We start from the raw sequence: 18,231 nt of genomic DNA, 5'->3' as shown, positions 1-18,231 counted from the left end.
CAGCCTTAGTTCTGTGTATTGGGCCATTGGGAAAGTCATGACTTATCTTTCCATGTTCTCCTATGCGAGAATATGTCGTGACTTTCCCAATGACTCAATAATTTCATACTGTACAACAAAAATAACTTGTGAAATAATTGATTAAATATGATTTAAGCCAACCACAGTGGTACAGCAGTAACATAACACTCCATAGAAATGAAGCCATAGGGGAAGGTCCCGGGTACACATTCTAAGGTCTTCCTATCCATGCCAGATAAATACACATGACATGTCCCCATGATCCTGGTTGGCTAGGGGTGGATAACGACGTGAACACCCTGGTGGGTTGGCTCTCTCTCAGAGTAAATACATTTGTAATGTGATTTAAATTTTATAATTTTGTGAGGTGTATTTTATAAATTAATTTGCAAATAACAACAAAATCTGCCTATAATTTGTCTAGTTTAGGCCTTATGAATTATAGTTACCATAATCTCTTATGCTAATAAAGATGTTTATGATTATGCTAATAATTGAAGATCTATTCTAAGTATGTGTATTGAAAATATGTTTTAAGTTGAACATATGTTTTACAAATGACAAAGCTGATACATACAAAGTTCATATAAATACATTCACTGGTTCTCACAACCACCCTATAAATTACAGAAAAGATTATTCATAGTCTCATTTTTATAAGAAAAATGTTCATAAAATATATTCTATTTACGTTGACTTAATCTTCAGAAAAAATTGTTCACCAGAGTTTCTATGTGTACCCCCCACAAAAACATATACACACTTGCTGTATTAATTGTCTGCTGGTACTGTAACAAATTAAGTGGCTCAAAACAACACTAAGTTTTTTTCATTCTTTTTTTAAGATTTTTTTTAATTGAAACATAAACTTTTCACCCTTCCTGACCCCTTTGCAATTGGAAAAGATTTGTGAGCATTCTTATTTTGTGGCAGAATGGTTGTTTGAATACGTTCAATAATACAATAGCATCTGTTGCCTTCCTTGCATCAGAAATTGAATTCTTACAGGGCTTTGTGCAAATAACAGACCAAATTGAGATAAACCTAATTTTTTTTCTTGCAAGTAAGTTATTTTATACCTCTCTTTAGTAAAATAAGGAATGGAGAGAGAAAAAAAAATGTTTCAGAAGAAAATTACAGTGCACTTGTCACTAGATTCTAGCTTTGTCCGTACATTAAGATCTTAAGTGAATCAATAAAATGTGAAAAAAAAATGTTAGTATGGAAGGAAGGGAGGAGAAAGGAGAAGGAAAAAACACATAAAAGTATGTTTAATTGACAAAAAATGAGAACCTAATTGCTGATGATAATGTACATAATAATATCCTTGTCTTGACTGACATGCATGGTATTTGTGTTGGAAAAAGAATGTATACTATAAAGACATGATAAAATGTAAATTTAAATTAATTAATTAATTTTTAAAAAGAATGTCTCTGGTAATTTAATTGGAATTGTACTAAATATGTAGATTAATTGGGGTATAATTGCTATTTTGATTATATTAATTCTTCCAATCCAGGAACATGGGATGTCCTTCCACTTTTTTGTGTCATTTTTCAGTATTTTTTTAAAGATTTTTCATAGTAATCCTTGTAAAGGTCTTTGACTTCCTTGGTTTTGTTTATTTTGTGGCCATTTTAAAAGGGATTACTTTCTTCAGATTACCTCATTCAACTTGTTGTCCATATATAGAAATGCTATAGACTTTTGTATGTTGATTGTATCCTGCCATTTTAATGTATTCATTTGTTACTTTAAGAAACATTTTTGTGGATAACTTTGGGTCCTCTATATATACCATCATGTCATCTGCAAATAAAGATATTTTCAATTCTCAAAAAAAAAAATACAAATTTATGTTCTTAGCTCTCTACTTCAAAAGTCAGACTTGGATTTCACTGGATTAAAGTCAAAGTATTGGCAGAGTTGTGCTCCCTCCAGGAGGTCCTAGGGGAGGGAGGGATTCATCTTTTTGCCTTTCCAGCTTCTAAGGGCTACCCACATGCCTTGGCTTGTGTCTCCCTCCACCTTCAAAGTCAGTAACCTCACCATTTGGAACTCCACCATCATCACATCTCATCTAACACTGATTGAGTCTTCTCCCTCCCTTTTCCACGTTAAAGACAGTGGTGATTGCATTGGGCTCACCTGAAAAATGTAAGATACTCTCCCTACTTTAAGGTCAGCTGATTTGCAAACTTAATTCTGTCAATATTTGCAATCTTCATTCTCTTTTGTCACACAGGCTATTCACAGGCTCTAGGTATTAAAGTGGACATCTTTGGGGAGTCATTATTCTGCTCACCATATTTGCTACAATAAATCAAAGGAGACCCAGAGTGGTGTGGGAGGCCCCACATATTAGCTATGTAAAACATCAAGACCAAAATTGGAGATTGATGTGTGTTGTAACAAAGTTATGAGTATTTAAATCCACCAACCAATCAAGTTTCCATTTTGTACTTCAGGCCTCAGGAAATACAACTGATTAAGGACAGTATATGTTTAAGGATATACTTTAACTCATGGTTTAAAGATATAATCATACTTATAACCTTCTTGGGGTCATCTTTTTATAGCAACAATAACAACAATTAACATTTACTGAGCATTTACAGTGTGCCAAAGTGTCATGTATTCTCTATGTGCATTTTCTACACAACTGCTCATTTTGCAGATGAGAAATGTGAGGCATGAAAGGTTCATAACCTACCATGGTCTCAAAGATTGGCATTAGGATTCAAACCCAGAACACCACACCCTGCACTTTTAATCCTTATGCAAAATTGCTTCTTCCTTTTCTTATTTTTTTAACCACTACACAGTTCTTAAAATTCCCTACTTGGCATGTTATGATATCAGCATGAAATCAAAAGAACAACTATTTTTCCCTGGCCCCTCCTGTAATTCTGGAAGAGAAAATTCAGAATAATGGGGAGAGAAAGAAAGCAATGTTCATGGGGGAAAAAGGAAGCAGAGTGAGGGAAAGAAAGGGAATGAAGTCTATCAAAAGGCATTTAAAAATAATTTTCACATACTCAGAAGAAATAAAACTTTTTAGGAACCAGCAGGTGACGTGGTGGTTAAAGGTGCTGGACACCCCCACATAGCTGACCACAGTTCATCCCGAATCTGGTGGCTTGTTGTCTCACTTTCCATATCTCTCTCTTTCTCTCTCTCTCTAGTCAAATTAAAATAAATGAATGAATAAATAAATAAAATTAAATAAATAATTTTTTTTTAAAAAAAGAAACATGACCATTCCAAGCCTCCCTATGGAAGAACTCCAGTGCTGGCTCACTGTACTCCTTATCTCAAGCCCTCATTACTATAATGCAACAGACCACATGGAATGTTCCAGTAACCTCCTTAGAATAAAAACAGAAACCATACTAAAATATAAATAACATCAAGCAGATAACATAATAAGAGAAAGAATGAAATATACCAGAACAAAGAAAATGGAGAACTATATTTAGGACATAATCCATATAGAAAAAATGAGAAGTTAAAAGGTTCCAAGGATATTTTTTTTAATTCTTCAGGCCAGCAAGTTGCATAGTTGCATAGTGGTTAAGGAGCTGGACTCTGACATGACCAACCATGGTTTGAGTCCCAGACCTGGTGACTTGGAACTCATGCCAAGTGCATGTGTATGTGTGTGCCCAAAGTCCTGAGAGAAGAATAGACGAGAAGGGATGGCAGCCTGGCCATCCCCCCTGGAGAGTGATTTCTCATGTTCTTTCTCTCACCTCCCTCTGTCTCTTCAGTGAGCACAGATGCTCTATAGCAAAAATCTCTCAAAAAAATTCCATAAGTTTAGAGAGTTCTATGAAAACAGGTGAGAGGAGGGGGAGAGTGTAAGAAAAGAAATTGAGGAAAACAGATAGACAAGACATTTAGGGGGACACAGAAATGAAATATTAGCTGTTAATGTGTTTTGTATCCTCAACTGGACTGGTGTGAAGTGTACTCATGTGGGGTAAATTCAACTTACAAGCTAAATGATATATAGTGATTAAATGTATAAAGCAATTTTTAATTAAAAAAATAAAATATGTAACTTCTCAGAAAACCATATTCAAAGCCAGAACTAGAAAGAAATAGGCTTTTACCTGACACTTTTCTAAGACGCACAGTATCTTTCAGTCAGAGAACTGAAGAGAGCTGTGGAACACACAGATTATCGACTTTTATTATCACAATAACCCTGTCGATCGGGGGTAAGTATTGATTTCAGTTCACAGTTGTGGAATTGGGGGACAGAGAATTTGGATAACAGGCAGCAAAGCAGCATTTGAAGTCAAGACCATTCATCAGCATAAATCTGGACTGACCTTTATCTGAACTGTGTTTATAAAATGGAAACTACTACACTAGACAGAAGTATGACGTTTAGGCTAAGAATTTTACTGTAGCCCTTGTGACTTCCTGACAACTTCATTGTCCTGACCTGTGGGGTCATGACTGCAGGGTAAACTAGAGTTGTTTACAGTCATTATCATCCTCTGCTCACCTCTGCGCAGCACCTTAGAGAGTCCAAAAGCATGTATGTATATTATATACCAATTACACAGTTTGTATGTCAACAGCACATACAGGTGACATTGATCATAGTATGTTACCTGTGGATTATATGTGTCACATATAAACTATATGACTTGGGTGTGTAAGTATTATGCTGCCCATGTATTCATGTTACATACAGTTTACAGAGCTCATGTATATACACTCACTGGCTCCTAACAACAACCTTATAAATTACAGGAAAGATCATTTGTAGTCTCATTTTCATAACAAGAACACTGAGACCAGAGAGGTTAAGGTTGCCAGCCAGTTTAACAGAACAGGGACTTTAACCTCCAGCCTCAAAGATCATCATCATGATAACTTTTAAAGAGAAAAACATTTTTTGAAACTGGAATAACAGGACTTTGAAAAGCAAACATTCCAAACCAAAAGAAAGGAGAGAAGAGGGAAAAAAGCCTATGTCCCAAATGCAAAGTCAAGCTGTGATTAGTCTTTCATGAGCAGTAAAATGGGCTGAGACAACAGCATTCACACATCTAGAAGGGAGAAACCTAGACATAAACATGTGAATACACTGTAGACATGTGTGAAGTCTCTGTAAGTACATCAATGAACTGTGAAGGCAGTGGTTAAGTAGGGGCTGGGCATTACAGCACCTCTGCCACTGACTCACTGCACAACCTTAAACAATGTTTCTCCTTTCACTGCTTTAATTCTTTCATCTATTTAAAAAAAAGAAAAGAATCCATCATACTAGCTATTTGTCCATAAAGCAAGTTGAGAGCCTTGAGCAAAAGAATGCCTTAGCAAAACATATTATTACTCTGCTCTCTGCCTGAAAGCACATTAATTAGGCTATGTATCAAACATGTACAGCTTCCGATAGTGTGACGAACACTGTGTTCACCATATGATCCTACTGAATAGACAAATGCAGCATGTACACAACTATGGGTGCCATAAAAATCAATCATAAGTCAAATTTTATTATGATGTCTTCTTTTACACAGCAGGAAAGTGGCTCGCATTGTGTACTACAACTCTAATATCCCTGCGCATTTCACTAAATCATTCTACACAAAAGCAGCAAGTAAAGCACCATCTTCTCTCTTCCAGATAGGTGTAATGGCCTCCTAGCTGTCCCCACCCATTTACTCTGGCTCTCACTCATTCTCCCAGCCAGAGTTGTCTTAATTATAGCTATCAATATGATCACAACAAGGCACTCCCCTGGATTAAATAGTTTATTACCTGTTGATGATGATGTGTATAGTATTCTCAACTGGACTGGTCCGAGGTGTATTTCATGTTGGGTAAATTCTCTATATAAGCTAAATGATGTATACCGATTGAGTAAATAATAATAATAAATTTTTTTAAAAACTTTTCTGTGGTTTTCTATGTCTCTTATATGGAAGATCAAAATACTTAGCAGAGCTCAGAGAGCCCAGAAACCATCATCTATGCATATTAGCGACTGTATTTCTTCCTGCTTTCTTTCTGGACCACTCTACTCCATTCACTAAGAGTAACATCTGCAATAAACATGTGTTGAATGGCTAAGGCCAACAATTTGTTAAGGTTTGTTCTAGAATAAGAAGCATTATTTTGATTAACCAAACAAACAGATGATTGATTTCCCCACTATCAAGTAGGAAAGAACCTTAGAACAGGGGATAAGTTATTCCTATAACTCTCCATCCACTGGCCTTGCCACAAACTGAACCACACTAAAACCTAAAGAGGCAAGATTTCAGCAAATGGAATGACATAATGCCTCAGCAAACCAACATCACAGTTACCTATACTGTCTCCTTATATGGCAAAAGAAAGTCACACCCAGGGAGCACCAAAGGTAATATGTGGGTTCATTCAAGCACCATTAATGACAACAGTCTTTGTATAAGGGATTTAGTTGATTACCTATCATGTTTGTTGGATTAAGATAATAAGAAGAAGAAAAAGAAGAGTGAAATCATTTCAGTCTTGCAATAGCACTCCCCACCCACTGGTAGGGATCAGTTTTTCTTCTGTTTCCTTAAATGAACAAAATCATCCCAGTAGGCCTGGTGGCATGCCAAGGTAGTGCAAAAGATCTTAAGGATGTTCCTAAAACCAGGCTTAAGTCAGAGTGCCCTGACACTCCCTCCAAAGAAGTTATCTAGCTGAAACATCACCTTTCTCCTCAGAAAGTTTTGGTGTCAGCTGAAAAAAGAGGTTGGAAAAAGAAGGGAGAAGGTCCTCCTTTTCTGAATGTGACCATGATAAAGGAGGGTTAATTCCCACAGTAGCAGGGGATTGGCTGACCCTTTCTTCCCACGCTTACACGAAGGTAGTGAATGGTAAATATGTCACTCACGGCCACCAGGTGAAAAGACCTTGACAACCAGGGAAAAAGGCTTTCGCTTCTGGCGATGATGCTAAATTGCCACGTCTCCCTGAGCACTGGCAACTCAGAGTTGAAGGTGTAAGTGGGAGATCAGCAATTGCTTCCAAGCAGCCCAGTACTCCAGAGCAGACCCTTACATCACAGGTCATGTCAAAATACTGAATTAGTGAGGAGAAAAAAAAAAAACTAGCAAGACAAACCTTTGAATTCAGAGACTGAGGATCCTTAAAAACAGGAGTTGTGTCTTATTAGTCTTTCTATTCATAAAACTAAAGCACCTCTTAGATAAATTCTCGATAAAATTAATAACTAAATGAACTAAATTAATTTGAGGATTTTAATTCAAATTATTTGTGGCTACAGAACTTAACCAACAATGGGATTACACACAAAATGCATAGTTTAGGGGTAGGAGAAGAAAGGCAATAGAAACATTTTCAACATGGCTAGTATCTGCAATGAACAGGTATTTGAATCAGCATCCCACAACTGCCACAATTTTAATCATCATCTCTGGGGGGGGGGGGGGGGGGTTGGGCTCAACAGCAAAATAATACAAGAGTCCTAGCTCTATTATTAACTTACCATAGGCCATTGCTGGTAGTAAATCCCTCTTTCAGTTACTGTTTCCTTGCCTGTAAAATAAAAAGTATAAAAAGCTGACAAATACACTTCATTTTAACATCCAGTATTATATTCCTATAAAACAGAAAAATCCTCAATATGTTATTGGTAACTACAGGTCAATAGATAGAAAAAAATCTTTATGGTTTTACATTACTGGATTCAACTCTTTGAGTTTATATACTCCTGGGAAAATGTAAGGAAAGTTCCTTCTCTTCTGAAAAGGGAGCATAGAAACAAGTGGAGAAATTTTAGAGATTTTACTAATTTCCTGAAGTCTAGCTGTTAAATTCCAAGTTTAAAATCTCAGCTTAAATTGAAGCGCTGTGTTGATTTTTCAGTTACTAATGTTACTAATGGATAAGATGATAAAAAAGCATATGAATTAATGGCTGCTATAAGACATTTGGTTACAGTATTAACAACAGAAAATATATAACACTTTGAAATATTCTTGCCAAAAAAATAGTCAGACCTGAACCTAATAATGCCTTTAGCTCTTATTACTAACTTATAAGAAATACAGCAGTCAAGGAAATGTGTTTCTTGGGATTTTTTTATTTATTATTATTTTTTGTAGATTCAATCACTGTATATCATTACAGCATACCAAATACATTTCCCCATCCTGAATACACTGTACATTGTTCAAAGATATTACAACACTTATTATCAACAGATAATTTTCCATTTTTGTGTCCCTTAAATGTTTTGCTTCTTTCTTTTTCCCCTTAATTCCCTCCCTCTCATGGAAAAGCCAGCTCCATGGCCTGATGGTTAAACACCTGGATCTCACATGACTGACTGTACTGTTTAAGTCCCAAACCTGGCATCTTGAGAAACACACCAGACAAGTGACCCTGCATGTCCCAAATTCCAAAAGGAGGGGAAGATGGAGAAGAAAGGATTGTGCCTGGAGATACTTTGTCCTCTCCCTCTCTCTCTGTCTTTTTGTCTCTGGCAAGCATATGCACAGTGTACCAAAAAAAAAAAAAAAAAAGAAAGAAAGAAAGAAAGAAAGAAAGAAAAAGAAAATAATAACATGGGGATATAATGGGAAAAATCCAGACTTTGAGAAATCCTGCAGGATATATCTTGCCCTTCTAGTCATTCTTTCTACTCTGCTGCCTGGGACCTCTTTCTCCTTTCCAACTACAACAGTCTTTTAAGCATTAGTCTTTGGCTTTCCATATCTAAGAGCTTATCATTTTAAACTATACCTGCCCACAAACATCTTTCTTTTCTTCTTATTTCTGTTCTTGTTGAGTTTATTCCACATAATCCACTACTGCTTTATGTTCTTCCCAAAACCAAGTTTAACATTATGGAGGACCTATCATAAATTGGAAATATTAGAGAATTAAAGTCAGACACAGCATTGGCTGTTAAGTGTTCTTACAACTAACTGAAGGGATAACTGAGCATTGTTTGTCCTGCAATTCATTCCGCGAACATCTTCCACGAGTGTGTCCAAGTCATTTAGAACAATACTAATACAGGTTAAAATTAATGGCTGCTATAAGACATTTGGTTACATCTAGAACAATACTAATACAGGTTAGAATGTATATTCGTACTGAATTTTGTAACTACAGGTCTTATTTCATTGAAATCTGCCTTCTCTTTCTTCATTTTAAAATCTTTGTCTCTTCAAGTTTACTAGCTCTCTCATGCTGGCCCCACTGCCTGCTGGTTAAGAGAGCCAGATTCCATGTAGGCGAACTCAATTCAAATCTTGGTCCTAGCAGCATGAAAAATATAGTGGGTGTATTTGCTTGCATGCCCCAAATGCCAACAGAATGGAGAAATGAAAGAGAAGGGACTGTGTTGTGACCACACACCATGGGATGGGGGGCTTTTCCCTCCCTCTCTCACTCTCTCTCACAAGCACACATGTCTTCTGGCAATACTAATACAGGTTAAAATTAATGGCTGCTATAAGACATTTGGTTACATCTAGAACAATACTAATACAGGTTAGAATGTATATTCGTACTGAATTTTGTAACTACAGGTCTTATTTCATTGAAATCTGCCTTCTCTTTCTTCATTTTAAAATCTTTGTCTCTTCAAGTTTACTAGCTCTCTCATGCTGGCCCCACTGCCTGCTGGTTAAGAGAGCCAGATTCCATGTAGGCGAACTCAATTCAAATCTTGGTCCTAGCAGCATGAAAAATATAGTGGGTGTATTTGCTTGCATGCCCCAAATGCCAACAGAATGGAGAAATGAAAGAGAAGGGACTGTGTTGTGACCACACACCATGGGATGGGGGGCTTTTCCCTCCCTCTCTCACTCTCTCTCACAAGCACACATGTCTTCTGGCAATTAAAAAAATAAATTTATTAAGTAACTCTTCTCAGTGTTCCAAATGCTACTTGCTGGTGGTCACTTACAAGCTGTCCACCTCTACATCCAATTCTAATTCTTTCCTACTTTTAAAAACCAAATTCAGTTGGCTTCCCACCATAGTTGTCTCATTATCTACCACTTACAAAAACTGACTTCCATGGTCTTAAAATATTTTTGCCTGTGTATGGTTTTTCAGATTAATTTTCCTTTTGTCAGTCACTGTGTACAAATATTATTTGGAAGCAACTGTAACTTGACTTTCCTTTTCATCCTAGTCCAATAGACTATATTGAATGTTTTTAAGATTTAACTCAAGTATCCTTCCCCCTTTTCCTGGACAAATAGAAATAAAAGAAGATGGTTTGTTTTGATTTTATTTGTCTACAGTCTGATAATGTAAGGCACTCATAAACCATCTAATCTAGTGTCATCCAGAAGCTGCGTACTATTACTATAAATGTCTAATCTTTTTATATAATCTTTCAAATCACAGGATAATAACATGGCAATGTTGCCTGAAGATCTACTACTCACCTGTTCTGAAATGTTATACATGGTCAAAATATATTTGGGAATCATTTGGGCCATTCTTTTCTCATTACAAAGAAGAGGTTGCCTATAAAATGCTTCAGTGATGGAACGATTGTCTTTAAAAAGAATATTCAGACTGGGGTCACATCTAGTGGACAGGACTTTCTTCTGACATCTAATATAACTGCATGAAACTCCATTCATACACTTTTCTGCAAAATACCCACACAGTTTTAATGATGAACATTTCTGTTCGTAAGAAAGACGAACCAGATGTAAAAATCATAAATCTTTTAGTGGGAAAGCCATGCAGAAAAAAGATAACTTTGATTCTGAACAATTTGAACTCCACAGAAATTTTTTTGAAAAAATCATGAAATCATTTCATAGGTGAGATACTCATTCATCAAAACGACGACTAAATATTGGACATTTATTGAGAGAATAGTGGGAACCATTATCCCTTTGAGTTCTTTCAAAAGTTTAAAAATAAGCTCAGCAATTTAGTGTTTCCCTACCTAAAAGCAGAAAGCTGCAACAAGTGACTAGTTGTTGACATTATTTCCAGTTCTGTGATTCCACAAATGTTGGCATTTACAGGTCATTTTACTCTCATTTAAAATGTAAATTTAGGGAACCAGCAGTTAGCGTAATGGCTATGTCACTGGACTCCCACATAGTCGACCGCGGTTCACGTCCCGGATCCAGTGGCTTAAAACTCATGCCGGGCGCGTGTGCGTGCGTACCCAAGATCCTGAAAGGAGAATGGAGGAGAAGGGATTGCAGCGTGACCATCCCCCTTGGGGGGTGATTTCTCGCTTTCTGTCTCTATGTCTCTGTCTGTCTGGCAAGCGCACACGCCCTATAGCGAAAAACTCTCCAAATATATATATATATAAATTTAAAAGAAAGTTATGCATGTTTTAAAATTCCTATACAAAATATATAACTTCATATTAATTTCATTTTAGCTTTTTCTTTGTCAACTAATTTTTTAATTAACTTAATTTTTTTTAATTGCCAGAGGTCACATGTACTCACCAATAAGGGACAGAGAGCATAGAAGGAGAAAACGCCTCTCCTTCCCCAAAGGGTATGGTCACACTACAATCCCATCTCCTCTATTTTTCCATCTTTGGGGATTTGGGGCATACAGTCAGGGTCTGGATTTGAACCATGGTCAGTCAAGTGAGATACAACTCTGTTAACTGCTAGGCTACAAGGCTGGCCCCAACTTAATTCCTTCAAAATTAGATTAAGCTGTATGAGTTTATTTTTCTAAAGTTCTTCTAGCCATTCATATATACAACACAGTACACACAACATAGGGAATATCTGAAATGATGTTTGCCAAATGTCACCAATGGTTATATCTGTATGGTGGAATTTGGAGGTTTTTTTTTTTTTTAATCTTATTTCTTGTACTTTCATGTAGTACTTGAATTTTTTAAAAATAATCATGTACAATCTTTACTTTTTCTTTTTTTAAAAAAAAGGCATCATTTCTTTTGAAATATAATGGAACTCCACACATTACAGTTATAGTTATCACTGTATGATAGTATGAGAGGAAATGTTTTCTTCTTAGTTTTCTCCAATTTCATCACCAAATTTTCCCTGCCCTAGTCTTGCTATGATACAAAAGTCATGTGCTCAAGGTTAGCACCTATAAATCAAAACTCCCACACACTGGTATAAAATGAGACATGGACCAAATTTATGGGGCTAATAAGTCACTGCCAGTCAGACATGCAATGAGCAGAGAAATGAGCAGTTCCACTGTACTGAGTTTGTGAAAAGGGAGCATAGCCTGGTCCTTGCATATACTAGAGGTGAACGTTCTTTATGAGTCTGGGCCCAAGGGAACAGGAACCAGAGTCAATCATTATCTTGAGTCAAAACAAAGAACCCGGAACCACCCATGTACATTGGAACACTACCTCTAAACAAGTCACTATGTTTCCCTACTTTGCTCTATTTATATTGTCTCCCTGTCATCTTTTCCTCAAGTTAGAGATGTACGTTTATCTTACATACATTCCCTTTAAACATGCTCCAAGGCCTCCATATCCATAGCTAAGTTTTTCCAGCTTGTGCACAGTGAAATGAGGAAACTCCAGAGGACCTTCCTTGACAAAGTTTCATTGCAAGGGCAGGAGGAGCAGAGTTGGTATGCTCCGAGTGGTTTTAATGATCATTGGAAATACATTGGCCTTAATGAGTGGCTAGTCCACTCCTAGTTCGTGCTTTTTCCCACTATTTCTAACACTCACAGTTCCAAACACAAGCAAGAGGTAATGGCAGCAGAGGATGTGAGTAAAAATTTTGACTCTAAAAAGTTTATTACTGATGCTCCAAGGTGGTACAATGGTAGCAGCCACTCTGCGATGCTGAGTCCAGGTGGGAGATTGGAATTCAGTTTCTCACTCAACTTGTACACACCAGCCATGCCCCTGTGATCCTGGCTGACTGAGAAAGCTAAGGGGTGATCCCCTAGAGAGGGTGTCCCCCCCATCTCAATCTATCACTCTCATGAAAGGAAAAAACTTTTTTAAAAGTTTACTTTTGCATTGACACGCATTTATAAAATGCCTACAAGAAGTCTGACTCTGGTATTGACTTAAGACATAATCTCTGTTTTCAAGAAGCCTGCAACCTCAGAAGAGTGTAACAAATGCAGTATAATGTGGTACATGAAAGAATGGGGTGGACCCAAGAGGTGACTGGGCATGGCTGGGAAGCTCTTAGCTTCCAGGGTAGGGTGGAGATGCCAGGAGATATTTGCCCCTCTGGAGGATCTTGAGAACCAGATGAAGCAATTTCCTCCTAGAAGAAGCACTCATGCAGGAGAATTCAGAAAATAATTATTGAAGTTCCCTTGTTAAACTACAGGGCAAACAGGGGCAGGTAACTTTCCAGCAGAGGGGACAGCACAGAACAAGGCAGTGCCATCTGCAAATTCTTGTGCTCAATTATATTACACATGCAAATCAGCTCTCACTCACTCACCTCCATGAGCCCCTGGTTCCTTATCTGCAAAATAAAGACAATAACCCTTGCCAGGCTACATCAAGGGTTGTTATGAGGATAAAATAAAGTATATCAGAGGGACAGCAGGTGGCATAGTGGCTAAGGGTGCTGGATTCCCACATGGCCAACTGCAATTCAAGTCCCAGATCTGGGAGCTTGCTTTCACTCTCCTTCTCTCTCTATCTCTCTCTTTCTCTCTGTCCCTCTCTAGTCTAATTAAAATAAATTAATGGGGACCAGCAGCTGACATAATGGCTGTCACTAAACTCCCATGTAGTCGACCGTGGTTCAAGTCCCGGACCCAATGGCTTAAAAAACTCACGCTGGGCGCATGTGTGTGCATGCCCAAGATCCCGAGAGGAGAGTGGAGAAGGGATTGTGGTATGGCCATCTCCCCTGGGGATCGACTTCTTGCTTTCTGTCTCTCTGTCTCTCTCTGTCTTTCTGGCGAGTGCCACACCCTATAGCAAAAATTCCTCCAATAAAGGAATAAATAAAGTTAATAAAATATTTCTTTGAAAAAAAAGATGATCAGAGCCATCCAGATGGCATGGTGGTTAAGGCAGCTAGATCTCACATGGCCAACTGCTTGATTTGAGTCCTGGGTCTGGTGGCTTGAAAAACACACTGGAAGCATATATGTGTGTCCAAAAATCCCAAGAGGAGAAGAAAGGAGGATTAAGGCATTGTTATCCCCCTGGGGGGGAGGGTGCTTTCTCATTCTTATTCTCTCTCTCTCTCTCTCTCTCTCTCTCTCAACTGGCAAATGCATTCACCCTATATCAAATTAAATACACACACGCATACACACACACACACACACACACACACACACACACACTTATCAGGCCAGGTGGTAGCACAGCAGTCACCCATATTCTGAGTTCATATCCCAGGACCTCCCTGAGCACATTGGGTGTGCCTGTGCCCATGATCCAGACCAGCTGACACCAGATTGGGGTGTGAAGACATGGGGGAGCCTGACTCTGTCTCTGTCGCTCTCTAGCCTTCTCCCTGTCTCTTTCTCTCTTGGAGAGAAATAATGAAATAAAATGAACTTTTTTCATAAAAGAAAATCAAAGAACCATGTAAGAGAAGTGTTGTACAACTCTCTGCCAAGATTCAGCTCAATGGTGACAGTGCTATACAGAAAAAGAATCCTGCCTGGCTTTGCCTCCAGCCCACAGTTTGTTCTCAAGCTATCCCCGGTCCCAGTTGTTCTACATTGTTTTGTTTTGCTTTCATTTATCAAATTAAAGTCTTAGAACCAAGAACTTGAAAGTTCCTTCCCACATTGACATTTTATTTCTAAGTCCCCTTTAAATCTAGGCACCAGTAACCAGCACGTGGCTCCCACCCCCAGACTACTTCTTTATTCATTGCTAACCTTTACCTTGGCAGACGAAGCACAACATTCATCAAGCAAGTTAGACAACCCATGGCACATTTCCTGTTTTCCGCAGTCCCTATTACAGGTTGCAGACACACAGAGCCCAGCCATTGCCGGGCTCACCCGGGGACAGGGCTGCTGGGCAGTCAACAATGACTACGTTCCTCCCAGGGACCAAGGGAAGGAGTCTTGAGCACAGGCCAGAGTTGTTTAGTTTTGAGGTGTGCTGGGATGAAAGGCAATCTGGATGCGGAAGGCCCGGTCATTCATTAATTAATTATAACTCTAATTGAGGGTTTGTTCCTAAGAGAGCTTTCTTTGAAATTACTTTCCATCAAACAGCTACTGCCACAAAGGCATCAGATATTCAGAATCTTTTCTATTTCCTCAACACAAGTAGCTTTATTCCAGGACCTGGGTTTCTGTTCTAATCTGGCTCTACCTATAAGAGTCTGTCCTACCCTTGTGTCAGAGCTGGCGTTTGCTTATTTGGGGTGTGGGGGGTAATACATGTATCTATTTGTTTACTGTATTTTTTTAAGGAAACCTATACTGCATCAAATAATCCTTTTGTGGACTTTAATCTGACCCTTTCAGATAAAGAGACAGTAGGAAAACTCCACAGAAAGATTAGAAAGACACCTGAGACTAATACCCACCTGATGTCATGGGCCACGCCTCTGGTTACAACTGGAAGAGAAAAATCAAACTGGCACATTGATGTGGCTCGAAACAACAGCAATGTGTGTAAAGGCCCAGGGGCACTTGGGATTGACCAAGAGGAAACACACGTTGCACAATGATATGATCTTGTTGGTACAGTTGTCAGAGAAGGGAACTCCCACAGCAAAGGGCATAAAAACATCCAGGGCAGTCAGGGGCGGTTCAGTTCTGCAGTGCCAGGGAGTGGAGCAGAGCTCAGCCCTGTCCCAAACACAGATGGGACTATGAACTCCAGCCGCAGCTTCAGCCAGACCCCCACAGCCTCTCTTCATGGCACTGGAGGTGTTTGGGGCCGGCTGGGGAGCTTCCCCCGGGCTCCCAGTGTCCACGGTGGTGCAGGGGGAGTTCGTATCTCCCTTTCCTTCACCAGGCCAACCTGCCTGCCCTCTGGAGGGTCTTGGGATTCTAGAAGAGGGAGTTCCCTCCTTGGTGGAAATGGGAAGGAGACCATGCAGAACCTCAACGACCGCCTGGCCTCCTATCTGGACAAGGTGCGCGCCCTGGAGAAGGCCAACGAGAAGCTCGAGAGCCACATCCTGCAATGGCATCAGCAGAGAGACCTCGGCAATAAGAAAGATTACTCCCAATATGAGGAAAGCATCAGCCACCTGCAGGAGCAGGTAAGATTCTGGATGACACTGGAGCTCGAGATGGGGCTACATTTCCAGGGGAAGCAAAGTCAGTACAAAAGATGTCCTAATGGCCTAAGAGTTGAAAGTAGATGTGTACAGAGGTATTTGAAGATGTTTTTTCAACTCTACTTTAAACATGGACTTCGGACAGTCTGTGTGTAAAATTAATCTTCTATACACCAATATGTAAAAAATGAAGGCAGCAAAAATTACAGAAGTATTATAGACTATTTTTAAAATGAGACTATCTGATTTTTCACATACTAAAAATATCTAAAACATCTGAGACAGCCAGCCACTGTCCGGTATCACTTATGATCTAACAATGTAATACGGTAAGGGGTGGTGTTCCTTTTGCATGCTCAGAGCACATGGCACAAGAGAGTGTTTGCTTTCTCATGACATCAGTTTTTCTGCACCTCAAAGTTCTGGAAACAGTGGTTATTCATCAACAAAAGACTGAATTAAACTATTTTGAAGATCACACCTAAAAGTTGTCACCCTATTAGCAAATACATAATTGTGCCATACCTAGATACTTCTCTTTGGAGGCTGCTTACAGTGCTGGGAATAGCATACTGCTTAGAAAAAAATGACAATAAATTAATCTAATTTTCAGAATCTGAGAGTTTTGAACAGGTTGTAGAGATCATCTTCAAAAATAACTTTGCAGCCAAACACAAAAAAGCTAAGCTCATGCCTTCTGGGATGCTTTTTAACATTAGCTAGAGGTACAGGGAATCTAGTCATCTCAAAAGTTATTTCTTAAATCTGCCCAGCTTTCTCTTATATAAAGTTGTCCCAGAAAAAAAATCTCTGTAAAGACAATAATTTAACCTCTCCTAGAAAGAGCATCAGAGGTTTCCAATATTTATACTGTGTTATTTCACAACATTCAGTTGTCCTTACTGAATGTAGGAAGGACCAATCAAGATAATAAAAATCTGTCCTCTTAATGAACCCTAATTATTGAATAATCAACCTAATAACTGACTGTGTAATTGCCTTAACTATATAGTACATGGTTGTCTTTATGAAAAAAACAAGGTGACTCAACAATCCTCATCATATTTTTTGTTTGTTTATTTAATAAGTTGCTTTGGTCTTACGATGGAGAAAATAGAATTTTTTTTATGGAGAGATGAGAACATGACTCACAAAAGAAATGTGAGGTTAGACCTTGTCAAATAATTGGTTAACTAACAGAACAGAGAGGGAGAAAAGGTTGAAAAGGAAGAGGAAACATTTATTGAGGAGTTATTTTATGCTAGGCGTCATGTTGGGTAGTTAATCCATATATCTGTGCTGAGAGCTTCCTGCAATGTGGAAATATTCTGTATCATCTGATGAAAACTAGAGCTCAAAAAACTGAAATAGCTACCCAAAGTCAACAGCAAGAGTAAGAGGGAGGATTAAAACTCAGATCTGTTTCCAATGGCCTAATGAATTCTACTTTTTGTTCCTTTTTTTTTTTTTTTTTTTTTTTTTTTTTTTTTTTTTTTTTTTTTTTTTGACCAGAGGGCACGTACACTCACTGGAGAGAGACAGAGAAAGAAAGAGGGAAAATGAGAAAGCACCCCATAGCAAATAGCCATGCCTCAATTCCTTCTCCATTCTCCTTTCAGGATTTTAGGCACACATGCACACACGCCCAGCATGTCTTTCAAGCTGCCAGGTCCAGGACTCAAACGGCACAGTTGCCTAAACCACCATGCCACCACCTGGATTCCACGATTTCGTATCAGGCAAGACAGCAAACTGTGTAAATTTTAATTACTGATAAATATAATGCATTACATAGCATTGTTAATCATGCAACACATTATCTCATTAATTCTTATAGCTCTGAATCTGGTATTTTTATCCCCAATCTATAGATAAGGAAATTGGTATCGATTAGTTGTCTAAATTCTTTGGAACAAATTGAGAAAAGTGATAAGGGGGCAACTTGCCCACTCCCTAGATGACCTGGAATTCTCTGTTCTGAGATTAAATAGGAAGTTTCATC

At 38.4% G+C, this 18,231-nt stretch overlaps 1 protein-coding gene across 1 annotated transcript in view; it reads left to right on the top strand.

The window, feature by feature from the left end:
- Window positions 1-15,745: 15,745 nt before the first annotated feature.
- KRT23 (keratin 23) overlaps window positions 15,746-18,231 on the top strand; it is a 20,819-nt gene continuing 18,333 nt past the window's right edge. Inside the window, exon 1 of the mRNA XM_006155950.3 lies at window positions 15,746-16,211. Coding sequence (XP_006156012.1) covers window positions 15,816-16,211 — 396 coding nt within the window. The 5' untranslated portion in view covers window positions 15,746-15,815. The remainder of the gene's footprint in view (window positions 16,212-18,231) is intronic.

The sequence above is a fragment of the Tupaia chinensis genome, unplaced genomic scaffold (assembly GCF_000334495.1).
Source record: "Tupaia chinensis unplaced genomic scaffold, TupChi_1.0 Scaffold000477_1, whole genome shotgun sequence".
Lineage (NCBI taxonomy): Eukaryota > Metazoa > Chordata > Mammalia > Scandentia > Tupaiidae > Tupaia > Tupaia belangeri.
Note: the sequence above shows the minus strand (reverse complement) of the source record. Positions and strands in the feature narration are given on the sequence as shown.